We start from the raw sequence: 17,434 nt of genomic DNA, 5'->3' as shown, positions 1-17,434 counted from the left end.
ATGTATTACCACACCAGGATTCTACTTCGCTAAAAAGTGACAATCAGCAACAGCACTAAGTGTACTACTTTATTACAGAGATTTTTTTTCAAGTCTGACTGGTGGGCAACTGCCAGTGGGTAAATACTCGTGCCAATTCAAGTGCACCAATACCTTCTTTCCTGAAGCAAACAAACCCCATTTAACTTGGCTTTTAAATTGAAGAATCTCTACTGATACCTAAATTATTGTAGTTGTGAGCCTTTGTTCAAATACAAGACTGTTAACTTCCCATTTCTAATATATACGTAACCTTGGCAACATGACTGTATGTCAGTTTCCTGTTTCAGAAACAATTAAATGCAGTTTTGCTTCATTTCCTGGTTAAATGCTTGCACTAGAAATACATTTTTTTTTCATTGTAATTAATATACACACTTTAACAGTTGTTATGTTTATCTTAGAAACAGAAAGTTAACAGAGCTGAATTTGAACAATAGCGCACAACTAAATACTGTAGTTAAGGTATCAGCAGAGGTTCTTCAGATTAAAAAGCCAAGTTAAAGGGGGTTTGTTTCATTCAGAAAATAACATATTGGTGCAATTGATTTGTAATGCGATTTTACCCACTGGCAGTGCCCATCAGTCAGTGACGCTGAGCGGATCGTTCAGAAACCGCCTTATCAGTCCGCCGACAACGCGTACACACGCACTACTGTCGGCTGAACGTCCGCCCAGCGGGAGGGTCTGATGGACCCGTCGTTGCCGGATGTAGTGCGTGTGTACGCACCTCTAGAGGACAGCTGGAGTGAGAGGGATGTTAAACAATACAAATTGCTTGGCTGTCCTGCTGATCCTCTGCCTTTAATACATTTAGCAATACATCCTGAACAAGCATGCAGGTCAGATTTTTGTTTTAGGTGTGCGATTCAGACACTACTGATGATGCATGAAAAATCATCAGGAAGCCAAGCAACTGGTATTGTAAAAAAAATAAATAAATTTTTTTTTATATATATATTACCCAAAAGATGGGTGTAAACTTAAAGGACTACTGTAGGGGGTAGGGGAAAAATGAGTTGAACTTACCCGGGCTTCTGATGGTCCCCCGCAGACCTCCTGTGCCCGCGCAGCCACTCACCGATGCTCCTGTCCCCGCCTCCGGTTCACTTCTGGAATTTCCGACTTTAAAGTCGGAAAACCACAGCGCCTGCGCGGCCGTGTCCTCGCTCCCACTGACTTCAACCGGAGCGTACTGTGCAGGAACAGACTGTACTGGGCCTGCGAAATACACTCCTGGTGAAGTCAGCGGGAGTGAGGACACGGCCGCGCAGGCGCAGTGGCTTTGCGACTTTACAGTTGCAAATTCTGGAAGTGAACTGGAGGCGGGGACCATTGGAAGCCCGAGGCAAGTTCAACTCTTTTTCCCCCTACCCCCCTACAGTATTCCTTTAAATATTATAAAACAAAACAAAAACACAAGCAATGTTTTAGTTTTAAACGTTTTTTTTATGTCAACATATGCAAATACCATAATAACATAACAATATATACCCAAAAGTCTGTTTATTATATGAACATCAATAGTTATACAAAAATGTCACAGAACTACAAGTAGCTTAATGTAGTGCTTTTGATAACGTTTATACAAGCTAAAAAATGTATAGAAAATATATCCTTTACTATGTACCAGAGTAAATGTACAACTATGTTCACAAAGATATTTATATATTGGTCCAAGCAGCCTCATCTATACATTTTTACTTATTATGCCCAACAATGCTGATAAGAAAAGGCTTTATTTACAACATAATGTGGTAATAGTATGTCTGCCAAAAACTGAGGTACAATTAAGCTTTTTCACATTTTAAATCCTTACAGTGAACCAGAGGTGAAAAACTGATAAGATAAACAATTAAATTTATACTCCTACTCCTTAAAATGACTTTTTTTTAAGATATCCCATGGTTTTATTTTATATTTAAATATTTGCAAAGTTTTATTGTCTTTGCTCAATGGCAGCCTATTATGTGTCCCAGAGTTAAAATATATAAACTATTGACTTTTTCTATCTCTCCCCTGCCCTCAAAAGTTGTATTCTGCAAGGAAAACTTTGATGGCTATAATTTACACATCAGTGAGCTTTACTATGTTCTCAACATGACAGAAGCGGTCACATGCGTAAAAATTAACTCTTTCAGGCAGCAAAAAAAAAAAAAAATCAAACCTGGTTATTAGGTTTTGTACTATATATATACACACATTTTTATCTCAACATATCACCTTGGGTACACTAGTACACACACTAGATGAAACTCGTTAGATAATGACCACCTCTGCGGAGAATCTAGCATGTCTACAGCGTTTACTGACCTCCCCCCCTCCCGGCCATCGATCACCCTGAGGGATTGATTTGGTGGAGCAGTGGCCGAGGGCATTGTTCTCTCGACACACACCAGACTCCTGTACCACTCCATCAGCCCTCCACCGCACAGCAATGGAACACACCTACAGCGAGGCTGCAATGCCTCTGTACAGCCCCAGCCCTGTAATGTCGCCTAATGCTGGGAATACACGGTTCGTTTTTGAGGTGATAAGATGGTTAGATAGATATTTTCCGACATGTCTGATCTCCTGTTCGATCATTTTCCCACTTGATTGCTGATAGAAGTGAATGGAGAAAGATAAGAAAAACGAGTGGAAGATAAGAGAATCAAGCGGCAAAAATCAATCGAACCGTGTATGCCCACCATAAGAGCTCGGGTCCCGATCCCTGACTGGCAACATGCACCCAGCATGTGAATGGGCCTTAAAATGAGCAATTGTACGTAAAGTCATGTATTAGCACTATATTGTTATTGAAAGTTCCTGAAGGCTGCATTTCACACATTCAGCCAAGAAGAAATCCAAACCTTTGTCCTGTTAATTAGGTTTAATGGTATTCAGGAGCCTACACACCTATGCTAGTCTTTTAAAGTATTAAATGCTAAAGGCCAAAATGGATTACATCCTGGGAAGATAAGATATAAACATGGCCAAGCTTATCAAACTTTGTACATGATCAGGGCTAAGCTTATCAAGCAGTATCAAAGAAAGCCAGTAGTGCATTCTGGTCGTAGTTGTCCAAAATCTCCAGCAAGAGAGGTACTTTAGTTTTCACGTTTGTGCCTTTGAATTTAAACTTGTCAATGAAGAGGTCCGTTATCATGCCTGTCAAAAAAATATAGACATACCTAAATTAAAGTGGCCTCAGGAACATTCAATGTATATTTTAAGCAAGTAATAAAATAATGCTTTCAAACACTAGCCATGTCTTCCCATAGCTACACTATCTCACAAGTCTCTCCTTTCCCCTTGAATTCTAAAAAGCAAGGGCCTCTTGCTCCCTAATACGCAGTATGTGAGGTCTAGCATTTTGGGAATGACTTCACTTGGGTGGACAGTGCCACCCATTCTGGCATTAGCATGGTTTTTAGATATCAACACAACCATATCCACCCTCATCATAGCCCGACACAGGAGGGAGATTGACAGGCCATCACCACCTACCACTTCTGATATTGTAATTTCCTGAATGCTACTGTATGTCTGACCAGCCACACCCCCTCTTTTCAAAATAGGGCAAGTGCTAAGAGTTCCACATTCTCTCAAGACTCTCTCTCTCAATCCCTTAAACTAGGCGACATACCCTTGACAATGGTCGTTAAGCAACGCCTCTTTCTGCTCCCAATGTCACGCGACATTGTTTAACATGTTTATGTTAAAAGATGTTGCCCGACGACAGGTAACATCACCGCAAAGTATTGTCAGGTGGGTACGAGGCTTTACACAGCACTATGGGAGGTTGGGCTGCTGTTATCAGGTGGCAGCCTGCCTGGATAACTTATAAGGGACATAAGGAAGCATTGTTATTTTTTAAGGAAGCTTTAATGGCATTATTTAAATTCACTGTAGGTTATAGACACCAGACATGTAACATTCTACTAAATTAAGGATTCCTTTAGAATTAATACCTTCAGGCAAGCATATAATCTGATCTAGGCACAGCCGCTGAGCCACCTTGGCCACTCAGCCAGCAATCAGCCTGGGCCAAGCATACTGTTCTCCGCACTAATCTGACTCCTGTGTGATTTCACTCCTGCGCCGCTTCATCGTCCCTCCCCTCAGGACACGTTGCTAGACTGCAAACTAGTGATGTGTCTTTACTGCCTTGGTTCTACTTGTGTACAAGGCTATAGAGTGGTTGCTCTGACATCTGAAGCCACGCCTCCATGCTGATTGATAGCCTATCAATGGGAGACTGTGGTTTCAGGGAGAGCCCAATAAAGCTGAATACTCACCTCCCGAGGCAGGAAGATGCATCCCAGCTACGTCCCACAACGACGGCGACGATGAGTGTCTCCTGATCCAACTTCCTGCCAGTAGATATACACGATGTCACATGACAGGCGCGAACGAGAGCTTAAGCTATCGTGGTACTCTGCGTGGGAGTCGTTAGGGATCTTAAAGATCCAATCCGCTGTGATGGTCGTTGTCACCGCACGTCGCCAAACAACGTTTGCCTAGTTGCACGCTGGTACCTAGAAACAATCACTTGTCACTCAAAGAAGATTGCCGGTCTTTGTAAAAAAAACGCGTAATGGGTGCATGCTTTAACCTCCTGAGCGATAATCCCGAGCTGAGCTCGGGGTATGTCGCGCAGGAGGAGTTCTCCGGCCCTGGTGGGCCGATTTGCATAATTTTTTTTTGTTACACGCAGCTAGCACCTTGCTAGCTGCGTGTAACTTCCGATCGCCGCCGCTCGCCGCCGTGCCGCGAAGCCCCCCCCCTCCCCGACCCCTTGCGCAGCCTGGCCAATCAGTGCCAGGCAGCGCTGAGGGGTGGATCGGGACTCCCTCTGACGTCACGACGTCCATGACGTCATCCCGCCCGGTCGCCATGGCGACCGGGGAAGCCCAGCAGGAAATTTCCTGCTTACTCTGATCGCCGAAGGCGATCGGAGTGGGTGGGGGGAAGCCGCTGGGCAGCGGCTATCATGTAGCGAGCCCAGGGCTCGCTACATGATTTAAAAAATTAAAAATTAAAAAAAAAGTGCTGCGCCCCCTCCTGGGCGATCTTATTGTATCGCCCAGAGGGTTAAAGACACTGAAGCGAGAGAAAAAAATTATGATATTGATTTGTATGTGCAGTATAGCTAAGAAATAAAACATTGGGAACAGAGAAGTCTAAAGGTCCGTACACACGCCGGACTTCAGGCAACGACGGGTCCGTCGTCACCTCCTGCTGGGCGTGTTTTCAGCAGACAGTCCGGCGTGTGTACAGTCTGTCGGCAAACTGATACGGCTGTTTCTGAGCGATCCGCCGGGCGGATCGCTCAGAAACAGCCGTATCAGTCTGCAGGCAGACTGTACACACCCCGGACTGTCGCTGGAGCGCCCACCCAGCGGGAGGTGACGACGGACCCGTCGTTGCCTGAAGTCCGGCGTTTGTACGGACCTTAACATTGTTTCCAGTACAGGAAGAGTCCAGAAACTCTACCTACAATCTACTCATCTATGCAAAAGAGCCATTGAGCTCCACGACTTTCAAAGTCGCAGAGAGCTCGGTCTTCTGGAGCTTATTTTCTCAACTGTCAGTCAATGTAATTTATTTTTCTCTCCAGAGGACAGTTCAATAGTTCAATGGTCTGCTCTGTAAATTCATTTAGAATGCGGAGTAGTCTGTAAACTGCAAACAGAGAATGAAACACTACGTAACTGAAAATAAAATGTGAGAATACTTTCTTTGCTACTAATGTTCTAGTAATTATCTGCACTACACAACCAATTTATATAATATATTTTTTTTTTCGCTTCAGTGTCTCTAAGCGCAGGCATCTGGACATTTCTGAGAGGGAGAAGTGGATCTATGAACTGGTGCTGCAGGCATTTTCCTCTCTAGTTTTATTTTTCAGAAACAGCCTCTTTGTTTTTCTCAACTATGCATAATTACTTTAATTTATGCATAATTACTTTAAATTATGTGTTACTAAATGCATATAAAACCTGTGCATGAAGTTGAATGTTAAATCCCAGTGAACCATCTCAATAGCAGATTTCTGTTTATTTAGCTCAACAAAATGAACTGGCAAAACACAGTTTGCAATCACCACAAGGGGGAAAGCGTAGAATACCAATTCAACATAAACAGTCCAAAGGATGAGCTGTTTTATTCAGTGAACAATAAAGCCTGCTGTTGGAACACATTATCTTACTTGTGTGTATCTTAAGGAGCCCATACCCCCAGCGATTTTCCCGCCGATATACAGCAGATTCGATCACTGTGATCGAATCTGCTGTGAAATCGTTGCGCAAACGCTGACAGAACGATCAATTTCTGTCCGAAATCAATCGTCCCCGTCGATCCGTCCATGCGGAAGATTTTGCTCGATCGCCGGCGGGTCGGGAGTGTGTCGATAGCGGCCTTCGAATGCCTGACGACCGACGCTAGCGACAATACATTACCTGCTCCGGCCGGCGCATGTCCCCTGGTCTCCGCTGTCCCTTCTCCGTGCTCGGCTCCTCCAGCTTCACTGAACTTCCTGTCCCGGCAGGAAGTTTAAACAGTAGAGCGCCCTCTACTGTTTAAACTTCCCCGTCAGGAAGTTCAGTGAAGCTGGAGGAGCCGAGCACCGAGAAGAAGACAGCGGAGACTGGGGGACACGCGTCGGCCGGAGCAGGTAACGTATGCGGGGGAAAGGGGCGGCAGCAGCGGCAGCTTCACAGAGTGTGATCGGTTTCATGCTGAAATCGATTCACAATCTGTTTGCAGTAAAGGCAGCCATACGACCCCTCTCTGATCAGATTCGATCAGAGAGGGATCTGTTGGTCGGATCTGGTGGCAAATCGACCAGTGTATGGCTACCTTTATTCTCCCCAGCCCTGGCTAATGGGATAAATAAGCATACTGCTGTACAAAAAACACAACAATCTACTATCAATTTAGCAGACAGAAAACCATTTAGGCATAATGCCTTGTCTAGACCAGTCACCTCTTGGAAAATGTAAATTTATGATAAATGTATAGTGTAGTGAATAATCACTACACAATGTCCCTAATGCTAGGTACACACACCATACAATTTTGTGTCAGATAGATGGTTCGATAGATCATTTCTGTCATGTCCGATATTATTTTTGATCGTTGATAGTTTTTCTGGTCGATTTCTCATAGAAGTGAATGAAAATAGATAAGAAGAGATGAGAGAATCGAGCGGGAAATCGACCAGAAAAATCGAATCTAAAATTGAACGGACGGAAAATTGACCGAAAAAACGCATCGTGTGTACCTAGCATAAAAAACACATTACTCCAAAATTAGTAATAGCTAGATTACATAGTAGATAAACAAAACAAAGATAAATTATGCCAAGTGTACATGTATATTTACTGGAATGCTTTGCAGATCTAAAGTGTTCATGTACGTATAGTTAGGAATACCAGGGTGACATGTAACATGATGAGATAGACATGTGTATGTGTATTTTATAAATAGGAGCTGTTCACACTTGTCACGCAACCGCGGGATCCGTTGCAGTAAGCGGACAGGCAGGCGTATGCAGCTTTTTGGGGGTGATTGCGCTGTGATTCTCGTTCTATTGTTACGGGAATCACAAGCGCCCATCGCGCTGAATCGTGAGATTTTAGCTGCAAATCGTAATCGCACAGTCGAATGCGATTGCGGGATAGCGGCGCTCCAAGCGCCAAGTGTAAACTAGCCCTTAGGCTCCAGCCATACCGCGGCAGTCCATAGGAGTGGACACTACACTGTCCCGCTGGCCGCACGTGGTGCAGCAACAGGTGGGAACAGAGCCTAAAAATCCTTCCTGCAGAACAGAAGAGAGATAAAAAGGGTCAATAGTTCATAGATTTTAGCTCTGGCATACTTCAATGAATGTGTCATTGAACAGAGACAATGAAACAGAAAAACGTAAAAAGTGGATTTAAATATAAAATAAAACTGTGAGATCTACGAAAGTCATCTTTAGAGGGATGATAGTTATTCATCTCATCAGTTTATTTTCACCTCGGTATTCCTTTAAGTGTAATTCAAATAAGGTACTGATTAATAATACGAAACACCTACACCATAATTAAAAAATAAATCATGCTGGGAATGCACGGCTCGATTCTGAGCCATTTAGATGGCTTGATAGATCATTTCTAACATGTCCGATCTCCTGCCCGATCGTTTCTGCGCTCGATTCTACATGGAGGACAATGGGAAAAGATAAGAAAAACGAGTGGAAGATAAGAGAATCACCTGCAGAATCGAGCATGGAATCGAGCCGTGTATGCCCAGCATAAGAGAATGTTCTCCATCATAAACATAGGTCAACATGCAACGATGGTCTCCAAATTCACAGTTTAGTTATCAGTCCTCACAGATCCCTTCCACTAAACGCCCTTCAATATTTCTCTCTCAGGGTCCACTCTTCTCCAGCTTATTAGTTAAAATTATGGGTTTTCTCAAGTTATTTAGAAAAACAAAACAAAACAAAAAAAAACACAAAAATTGCATAGCAAAATCATATGGACACTATAAAGGCCCATACACACGTCTGATTTCCGAAAACGACCGGTCGTCCGGACATCAAATCGGGCGTGTGTACAGTCTGTCGTTCAGCTGATAAGACTGGACTTGAGCGATCAAGTCCAGTCTTATCAGCTGAACGACAGACTGTACACACGCCCGATTTGACGTCCGAACAACCGGTCGCGGTCAGAAACGACGGGTCGTTTGCGAAAATCAGACGTGTGTATGGCCTTAAAGCTGACACTGGTATCAGTTCACACAGTTCTTCTCAGAGGGAAATGCTATGCAGTGATCACACATGACATCCACCACACTTCCCACTATCGTAATTGGCATCCAAATCTGCTTACTGTCTGCTGTCGTATTACAAAACAGTGTATATGCCCAAGCAACAGCGTATGCTGTAAGTAGGCTCCCTCCCACTGGGATGTGTTTGTTGAAGGATGTTTACTGGAAGTGTCACTGAGGACTGCTAGCTTAAAAGTTGCATTAACAGTGTGACTCATTGGTTTATGGTGAGCCTCAACTTCTCATCTTCTCCATGAGAGATGGTTTTGTGGCCACTTGGCCTCACACCCCTCCAGTGTCCTGCCTGTGGGGCTGGAGAATGGCACTGTGGCTCTGCCACACCTTTCTATCCCAGAAGGCAATGCTCCCCTATTTGAGGAGAAAGGAGCACAGAGGAAAATAATTGATCGTTTGTCCTTGATTGTTAAATGGCGAATTTCAGGTATGTATTTTTTTACAACTTTATGTGGCATCTTAAAGGGGCACTATAGTCAAATTTAGGCTATTGGGATAACCCTAGTAGCATGTTGCTAATAGGATGAGCAACATATATTAGTGTTTAAAAAAAAAAAAAAAGGTCAGGTGGATAGGATAATTTACAGCACATGTACAGATCCTATCATCAGAAACAGGCAGGCGACACACCTGCTTCTATTTCCTAATTCATTAAAGCAGACATTTTGTTCACAGCCTGTTCTTTCAAATGAGCTTATCTGACATCTCTGCCGTGGCAGTCATGTGATACAGGGGAGAGTTCCAATTACAACTTGTGATTAGACACAGATGAGGGGGCTAAACGCTCAAATACATACAGGGCAGAGCAGTGCTTTTCAGCGCAGGAAGATTTGGGCGCAGCCGGCGCCACCATAGACTGTAATAGGAATTAAAGCCATAGCGGCACTCAGTGAGTAACGTCGGCGCCGTCAGAAGACGGAGCTGAAGTTGCTTTTAAAACACAATAATTCAGCCTTCAGCAATAGCTGGAAGCCACATTAGATTATTCCCCACTATCCATGGCGGCCTGGAGGGGGAATAGTAATTAACACGGCCGGGATTTGTGCAGCAGCAGGAGAAGGCATATACCGGCTGTATCCGGCGCCAATTTCAAATGTATGCCATACAGGGTGCATTTCTCGGTTTTCCTTCTGTCTTGTGCAAGAGTTCAGTGCAATATACTACCAAATACCGGTATGTGTTGCTTTTCCTATTAGCAACATGCTACTAGGGTTATCCTATTGCCTAAATTTTGCTATATAGACTCTATATAGCAATATTATAGCTATATTTTAGAGGACCCATGGAAAACAAAGGATATAATGCTGGTGTACTATTGTTACAAAAATGAGAATGTTATTCACAGTGTGAAGAAAGTCTAAAAGGATTTTTCCACCAGAGGGAAAGCTCTACAAGCATGGTAGCATTGATGTATCGAAATCAGGTTATTGAAATCCGGAAACCTGAATTTGTCATCACCACTCTTGAGCACCCACACATTTCAAGTCATGTGAAGTTCAAGTCATGTGAAGTGCAAGTGAACTCCCCCCTGACTGTCCACATGACCTGATTTTTACTGCCTACTGTGAAATACATTTTACCTAGGGGCAAATGAACATCTTATGTATGCATTTTAGAATTTTTAGTGATAGTGTGTCCTTTAAAGGAAACCTGTACTAAGAAAAAATCCCCTGGGGGGTACTCACTTAGAGTACTTGGGGTCCCAATGAGACTTCCCCCATCCTTGTAGCTGCAGGCAATCCAGCGCTGCCTCCCCAAAGCAGCCCGCAATCCTCCCTGACAAGGCTTGATATATTTACCTCTCCGGGATCTAGCAGCAATGCAGTAGCGGCCCTTCCTATGGGTAAGGTGGAAATAGCCGAACCTGATCGTATCCGCTCTACTGCGCAAGCGCAAAAGGACTCGCACCTGTTTGTTTGGGTTCGGCTATTTCCGACTTAACCAGAAGGGAGATCCGCTAGTACTCCTGCGCTGGATCCCGGGAGGTAAATATTGACATCGCCACACTTCGGGGGGCTGCAGCTGGACAACGGAGGGACAGAGAAGAACGGGAGAAGCCTCATTAGGATCCAGAGGCTTCCCCCTCTTGAGTTAAGTACCCCCCAGGGGACTTTTTCTTAATTATAGGTTTTCTTTAAAGTAAAACTGAAGTGAGAAAAAAAATCAGATACTTACCTATGGAGAGGGGAGGTTCTGGGTCCTATCAAGCCTTCCCTGTCCCCTGGTTCTAGCACTGTCGCTGGTTGAATATACCTCTGTGAACAACCCTTGGAAGGCTATCAGAGCACTCGTATTTCCGAGTGCTCCTGAAGACAAGTGGCTCTGTACTGCGCATGTGTGAGCACTCTCAAGGGACGCGAGTACCTGATACCTTGTAAGGGCTCACAGAGACGGCAAATGCGATACAGGGGTGACTGCGCTGGAATCAGGGCACTGAGGGAGGAACATCAAGGCTCTTTAGGATCCAGAGCCTTCGCTCTGCATAGATAAGTATCTGACCTTTTTTTTTTCCACACCAGATTTGATTTAAAGTGGACCTGAACTCTTGCACAGGTAAGAAGAAAAACATATAGAAATGCCCCCTGTATGTATTTAGAGAGTTTAGTCTGTCTAATTCCCCCTCATCTGCGTCTATTTACAACTAATTTGATCTCCCCTGTGTCAGTTGACTGCCACAGCAGATGAGCTCATTTGTAAACACAGAATGTTAACAATATGCCTGCTTCAGGAAGAAGAAACACATCAGATTTGTGGCAGTATTTGCATCAGCCGTAACTAAGAAATGGTTGTCTTTAAAAATTATTATGCAGTTACGTATCTTTTAGAGCAGAGAGGAAGTTCTGAGTTCAGGTCTGCTTTAAGTGGAAATGCTTCAACCTCTGTACTAATGAAGTGAGGAAGCAACGGAGTAGGTGATAGGTGCGCGTCATGTGGTTAGGAAAAGGTAAAGGGGTACTTCTGCTGCAATGAATATGAGGGGGCTGAGCCAAAAAGAAAATGAAGACTTACTATTCATATATTTTAATAGAAACGTTGATCCCCTTTCCCTAGCACTACCATGTGTTGAAGAGGAAAGTAAATGGTTATTTAAACTGACACCATTGTCTTGTATGGTTTACTGTTGTATTGTGTATTGTAAAGCCCAATCTACACGATACAATTCTTTATACGATTTGATTACAATTCTAATTACGATCCGATAAAATCCAACATGTCCGATCGGGATTTGATTCAATTCGATTTGCCATTGCAAAGCAATGGCAAATCGAATTGTATTGAATCGAATCCCGATCAGACATGTCGGGTTTAATCGGATCGTAAATGGAATTGTAATCAAATCGTATAAAGAATCGTATAGTGTAGATGGGGCTTTATACCCTGTATGCTGTTGTACAGCACCACGGAAGATGCTGGCGCTATATAAATCAATAATAATAATGATAATAATAATAAAAATAATATTATAACATTTTTTTCCAAAGATTAGCAACCTCAATTTTGCTTCCAAAAGAGAACTTTTGCATAATTTTGTACTACGAAATTTTATACTGTTGGACTTTGAGAGTGCTTTGCCTCTTAATATCAACGCTACTGAAAGGTTAAATATAAAATGTTTGTATTTGCCTTTATCACTATTTTGCTTTATAATATTAGTGTATTTAAAGAGAATCTGTAACGACAAAACTTCCCCTGGGGGGTACTCACCTCGGATGGGGGAAGCCTCAGGATCCTAATGAGGCTTCCCACGCCGTCTGCCGTCCCTCGGGGGTCTCGCTGCAGCCCTCCGTACAGCGGTGACGTAATATTTACCTTCCCGGCTCCTGCGCAGGCGCTCTGGCCGCTGTCGGCTCCGAAGGAGGCGGAAATACCTTATCGCCGTCGGGTCCGCTCTACTGCGCAGGCGCAAGTCTCCGGCGCCTGCGCAGTAGAGCGGACCCGATTGAGATCGGGTATTTCCGCCTCCTTCGGAGCAAAAGCAGCCACAGCGCCCCCGCTGGAGCCTGCAAAGGTAAATATTGAATTGAACAGTCGGGCCTGTCGCCGGCTGTTCGGAGGGCTGCAGCGAGACCTCCGTGGGACAGAGGACGGCGTGGGAAGCCTCATTAGGATCCTGAGGCTTCCCCCACCCGAGGTGAGTACCCCCCAGGGGACGTTTTTGATGTTACAGAGTCTCTTTAAGTATAGAATAAAATGCATATTAATAAACAGCTGTTGGAATGGAATTAAAGTGAATCCGAGATGAACTTTTACTCATTGCATAATTGTGTTCCTTTCCTATTGTTTATAGGGCATTCCTCAAGCCAAATACTTTTTTTTGTTTTTGTTTTAATACTCTAATTCCCTATAAACTAAGCAAGCCACGCCCACAGGTTTTCAGAGAGCCAAGGCACTTTTAGACAGTAGCAAGGGCTCATGGGAGCTCTGTCTGGGCAGGAGGAGGGGGAGGGAGGTATTACTAGCCAGAGATTTCAGAGGCAGAGGGGAGGAGGGATAAGGAAGGGGAAAGGGGGGAGGAAGGGGAAAGGGGGGAGGAAGGGGAGGGGGGGGGGAAGGGGAGGGGGGGGAGAGGAAATTAGGTTGTTTTGCTCAAGATGCAGATAAGCCTGCCTCTGTGTAATGTTTACAAACAACATGGCTGCTGTCATTGCATCACAGGAATAATCAATCATATTCTATTAAAGCTGTTTGCAGGTAGATTTGCTGTGTAAACCATCTAAACTTTAGATAACATATATAGACAAGTTACTTGTTATAGTTCGTTTTTCATCTCAGATCCGCTTTAAGTGAATTACTATTTACATGCATGCTTTTAAATGCATTAATCTTCCTAATCCTTGCATTGCTTTGTTTGTTGGTCTTTGTTCCACCTCTCTCCTGATTAAGGGTTACCACATCCTTGTGCTGCATATCAAGGTGATGCAGATCACTCTTATCCACGATACAGGGAGCCCCAGCACTCTGGCTGTGAGTTCCTTTGTATGGTATGTATACCAGGCACTTCCTGATTGTGGGGATGACGCAGATTACGCCACTTCCCATGCAGCGCCCTCTGCCAGCCCTCCCTGACCATGTAAATTGATGCTGTTTGGCATGTTTTATTCAGATGATATCCAGCTCTGCGCACGATAGATATGGGGCCTGTCAGAGGTTTCTCACCCCCCTTCCCCTGCTCAGCGGACCTTGGAACTCAGTATCCTGTGCCTGGTGTAGTATCTCCTTGCACATTAGTTTGCACCTTATGCACCTGTACACTGTCCCATTGAATTCAGCACTAGTTTTTTCACTTTATCGTTTTTTAGATTTATAGATTTGCTGATGTCATTTAAATGTTTCATATGCACTTTATTCACTATTTTTGCATTCCATGGATAATAATATGATTACATGTTCTGTGGCACTAATACAAGCACTTTCCTGGGTTCAGTACATTGAACCTATCCAAAGCACATCATTATATAGAGGTCCTTACTTGCTATATATGCTTGATTTTGTTGACCTAATAAATATTGTTGTACATTTATACATGTGGTGAGGATTAGCCATTCTTTTCTCTTTTCTGAATACATTATGTTCTTTATGGCATAGCATATGTAGTGATTTGATTGGTGCAGTACATTTCCAGATGTTGAGCGAGTTTGAAAGATTAGCAACTACATAAAAAGCAGGAAGATAATTCGACTTCCTGCTTTACACGTCATAAAGGTGCCTAGTAGTGTTTCCAAACATTCTCAGAGCTAAAACAGCTAAACCTGGGTGCTAAGGATAACAACCACCCATAACAATAAGGAGGCATTCTTTACCCTGCTCACTAAGGATAGCCAGCTGTGAGTCTAAAAAGGGACTTTTCCTTGCCAACAGTTCTGTGAATAGAAGTGCAGGCACTTGCATTAAATGCCCCTCCTCATGAACTCATGCTCCAGCCTGAAGTGGCATATGTGGGGTCAAATATCCAAAGCCTTCTAGGATTGCCACTAGGCTGAATTTAACATCCAGCAAAGGAATGAAAGGCAAATGCATTATAAACCGCCTCGGGACCACCTGTAGTAAATCCTATGCGCACTTGTGGCTGCCTAAGTGGGATGCGGTGTAGGATTTACGCCACCTGCTTTTCACGCTCCCACCGCGATTGTGCGCACCTGGTGGGGGAGATTCAGCTTTCATATGGCAGCTGACATCTCCCCTCACTGATGAAAAGCCATGGTGATTGGCTCTTCATCACTACGATCGCCGATGATCACGGTAATCGCTAAGTAGCGGCAGTGGAAGAAGAGTACCCACTCACTTCTCCAGACGTTCTGGCGATTGTCGCTCCCCGCCGCCCAGCATCCACCTCACAAAGGCTCAAGTGTTGGGTCCTGGCTTGATGACGTCATCAAGCTGGGTCCCGGTACTTATCAGCAGTGTGAGGCTGGATACCGAGGAGAGGGAGGGGGGATGCCCGTCGCTGTACCTGGGGAGGTCAGTAATGCCTGGCTACCTATATAGGCCTAGCTATCTATACTGCCGATACCTATGCCTGGCTATCTATACTAGCGCCAAATATGTCTGGCTATCTATACTGGAGCCACCTATGCCTGGCTATCTATACTGGGAATACCTTTGTCTGGCTATCTATAGTGGGGATACCTATGCCTGGCTATCTACAGGATCTTCTCAAAAAATTAGCATATTGTGATAACGTTCATTATTTTCTGTAATGTACTGATAAACATTAGACTTTCATATATTTTAGATTCATTACACACAACTGAAGTAGTTCAAGCCTTTTATTGTTTTTCTTATTGATGATTTTGGCATACAGCTCATGAAAACCCAAATTTCCTATCTCAAAAAATTAGCATATTTCATCCGACCAATAAAAGAAAAGTGTTATTAAAACAAAAAAAGTCAACCTTCAAATAATTAAGTTCAGTTATGCACTCAATACTTGGTCGGGAATCCTTTTGCAGAAATGACTGCTTCAATGCGGCGTGGCATGGAGGCAATCAGCCTGTGGCACTGCTCAGGTGTTATGGAGGCCCAGGATGCTTCGATAGCGGCCTTAAAGGAATACTTAAGGGAAACAAAAAAAATGACATTTACTCACCCGGGGCATCCCTCAGCCCTGGATTTTCCGCGTTCCCACTCGCTATATGCTGCTATAGCGTAGCTATATACGCTATAGCAGCATATAGCGAGTGGGAACGCGGAAAATCAGCCGCGTTCCCAGCCTGTCCGCGGCTGTCGTCGAACCCGGAAGTAGCCGCCGGCAGGGACAGGACGATCGGAGCGGGGCTGCGAGGGCACCATCCAGCTTCAGGGGGCTGAGGGATGCCCCGGGTGAGTAAATGTCATTTTTTTTTGTTTCCCTTAAGTATTCCTTTAAGCTCATCCAGAGTGTTGGGTCTTGCGTCTCTCAACTTTCTCTTCACAATATCCCACAGATTCTCTATGGGGTTCAGGTCAGGAGAGTTGGCAGGCCAATTGAGCACAGTAATACCATGGTCAGTAAACCATTTACCAGTGGTTTTGGCACTGTGAGCAGGTGCAAGGTTGTGCTGAAAAAAGAAATCTTCATCTCCATAAAGCTTTTCAGCAGATGGAAGCATGAAGTGCTCCAAAATCTCCTGATAGCTAGCTGCATTGACCCTGCCCTTGATAAAACACAGTGGATCAACACCAGCAGCTGACATGGCACCCCAGACCATCACTGACTGTGGGTTCTTGACACTGGACTTCAGGCATTTTGGCATTTCCCTCTCCCCAGTCTTCCTCCAGACTCTGGCACCTTGATTTCCGAATGACATGTAAAAGTTGCTTTTATCTGAAAAAAGTACTTTGGACCACTGAGCAACAGTCCAGTGCTGTTTCTCTGTAGCCCAGGTCAGGCGCTTCTGCCGCTGTTTCTGGTTCAAAAGTGGGTTCATGCTTCCATCTGCTGAAAAGCTTTATGGAGATGAAGATTTCATTTTTCAGCACGACCTGGCATCTACTCACAGTGCCAACACCACTGGTAAATGGTTTACTGACCATGGTATTACTGTGCTCAATTGGCCTGCCAACTCTCCTGACCTGAACTCCATAGAGAATCTGTGGGATATTGTGAAGAGAAAGTTGAGAGACGCAAGACCCAACACTTCGGATGAGCTTAAGGCAGCTATTGAAGCATCCTGGGCCTCCATAACACCTGAGCAGTGCCACAGGCTGATGGCCTCCATGCCACGCCGCATTGAAGCAGTCATTTCTGCAAAAGGATTCCCGACCAAGTATTGAGTGCATAACTGAACATAATTATTTGAAGGTTGACTTTTTTTTGTTTTAAAAACACTTTTCTTTTATTGGTCGGATGAAATATGCTAATTTTTTGAGATAGGAAATTTGGATTTTCATGAGCTGTATGCCAAAATCATCAATAAGAAAAACAATAAAAGGCTTGAACTACTTCAGTTGTGTGTAATGAATCTAAAATATATGAAAGTCTAATGTTTATCAGTACATTACAGAAAATAATGAACTTTATCACAATATGCTAATTTTTTTTAGAAGATCCTGTATACTGGGTACACCTATGCCTATCTATTATGAGTACACCTATGCC

The 17,434-nt window shown here is 44.0% G+C and overlaps 1 protein-coding gene across 3 annotated transcripts in view; it reads right to left on the bottom strand.

Annotated features, from left to right (window-relative positions):
• Positions 1-1,538: 1,538 nt before the first annotated feature.
• BBS7 (Bardet-Biedl syndrome 7) overlaps positions 1,539-17,434 on the bottom strand; it is a 63,523-nt gene continuing 47,627 nt past the window's right edge. For all 3 annotated transcript variants that reach the window (XM_068280341.1, XM_068280332.1, XM_068280350.1), the window contains one exon: positions 1,539-3,189. In XM_068280341.1, the coding sequence (XP_068136442.1) occupies positions 3,056-3,189 (134 nt within the window). In that variant the 3' untranslated portion in view covers positions 1,539-3,055. The remainder of the gene's footprint in view (positions 3,190-17,434) is intronic.

The sequence above is a fragment of the Hyperolius riggenbachi genome, chromosome 1 (assembly GCF_040937935.1).
Source record: "Hyperolius riggenbachi isolate aHypRig1 chromosome 1, aHypRig1.pri, whole genome shotgun sequence".
NCBI lineage: Eukaryota > Metazoa > Chordata > Amphibia > Anura > Hyperoliidae > Hyperolius > Hyperolius riggenbachi.
The sequence above is the reverse complement of the archived record's forward strand: the minus strand, read 5'-3'. Positions and strand labels throughout refer to the sequence as shown.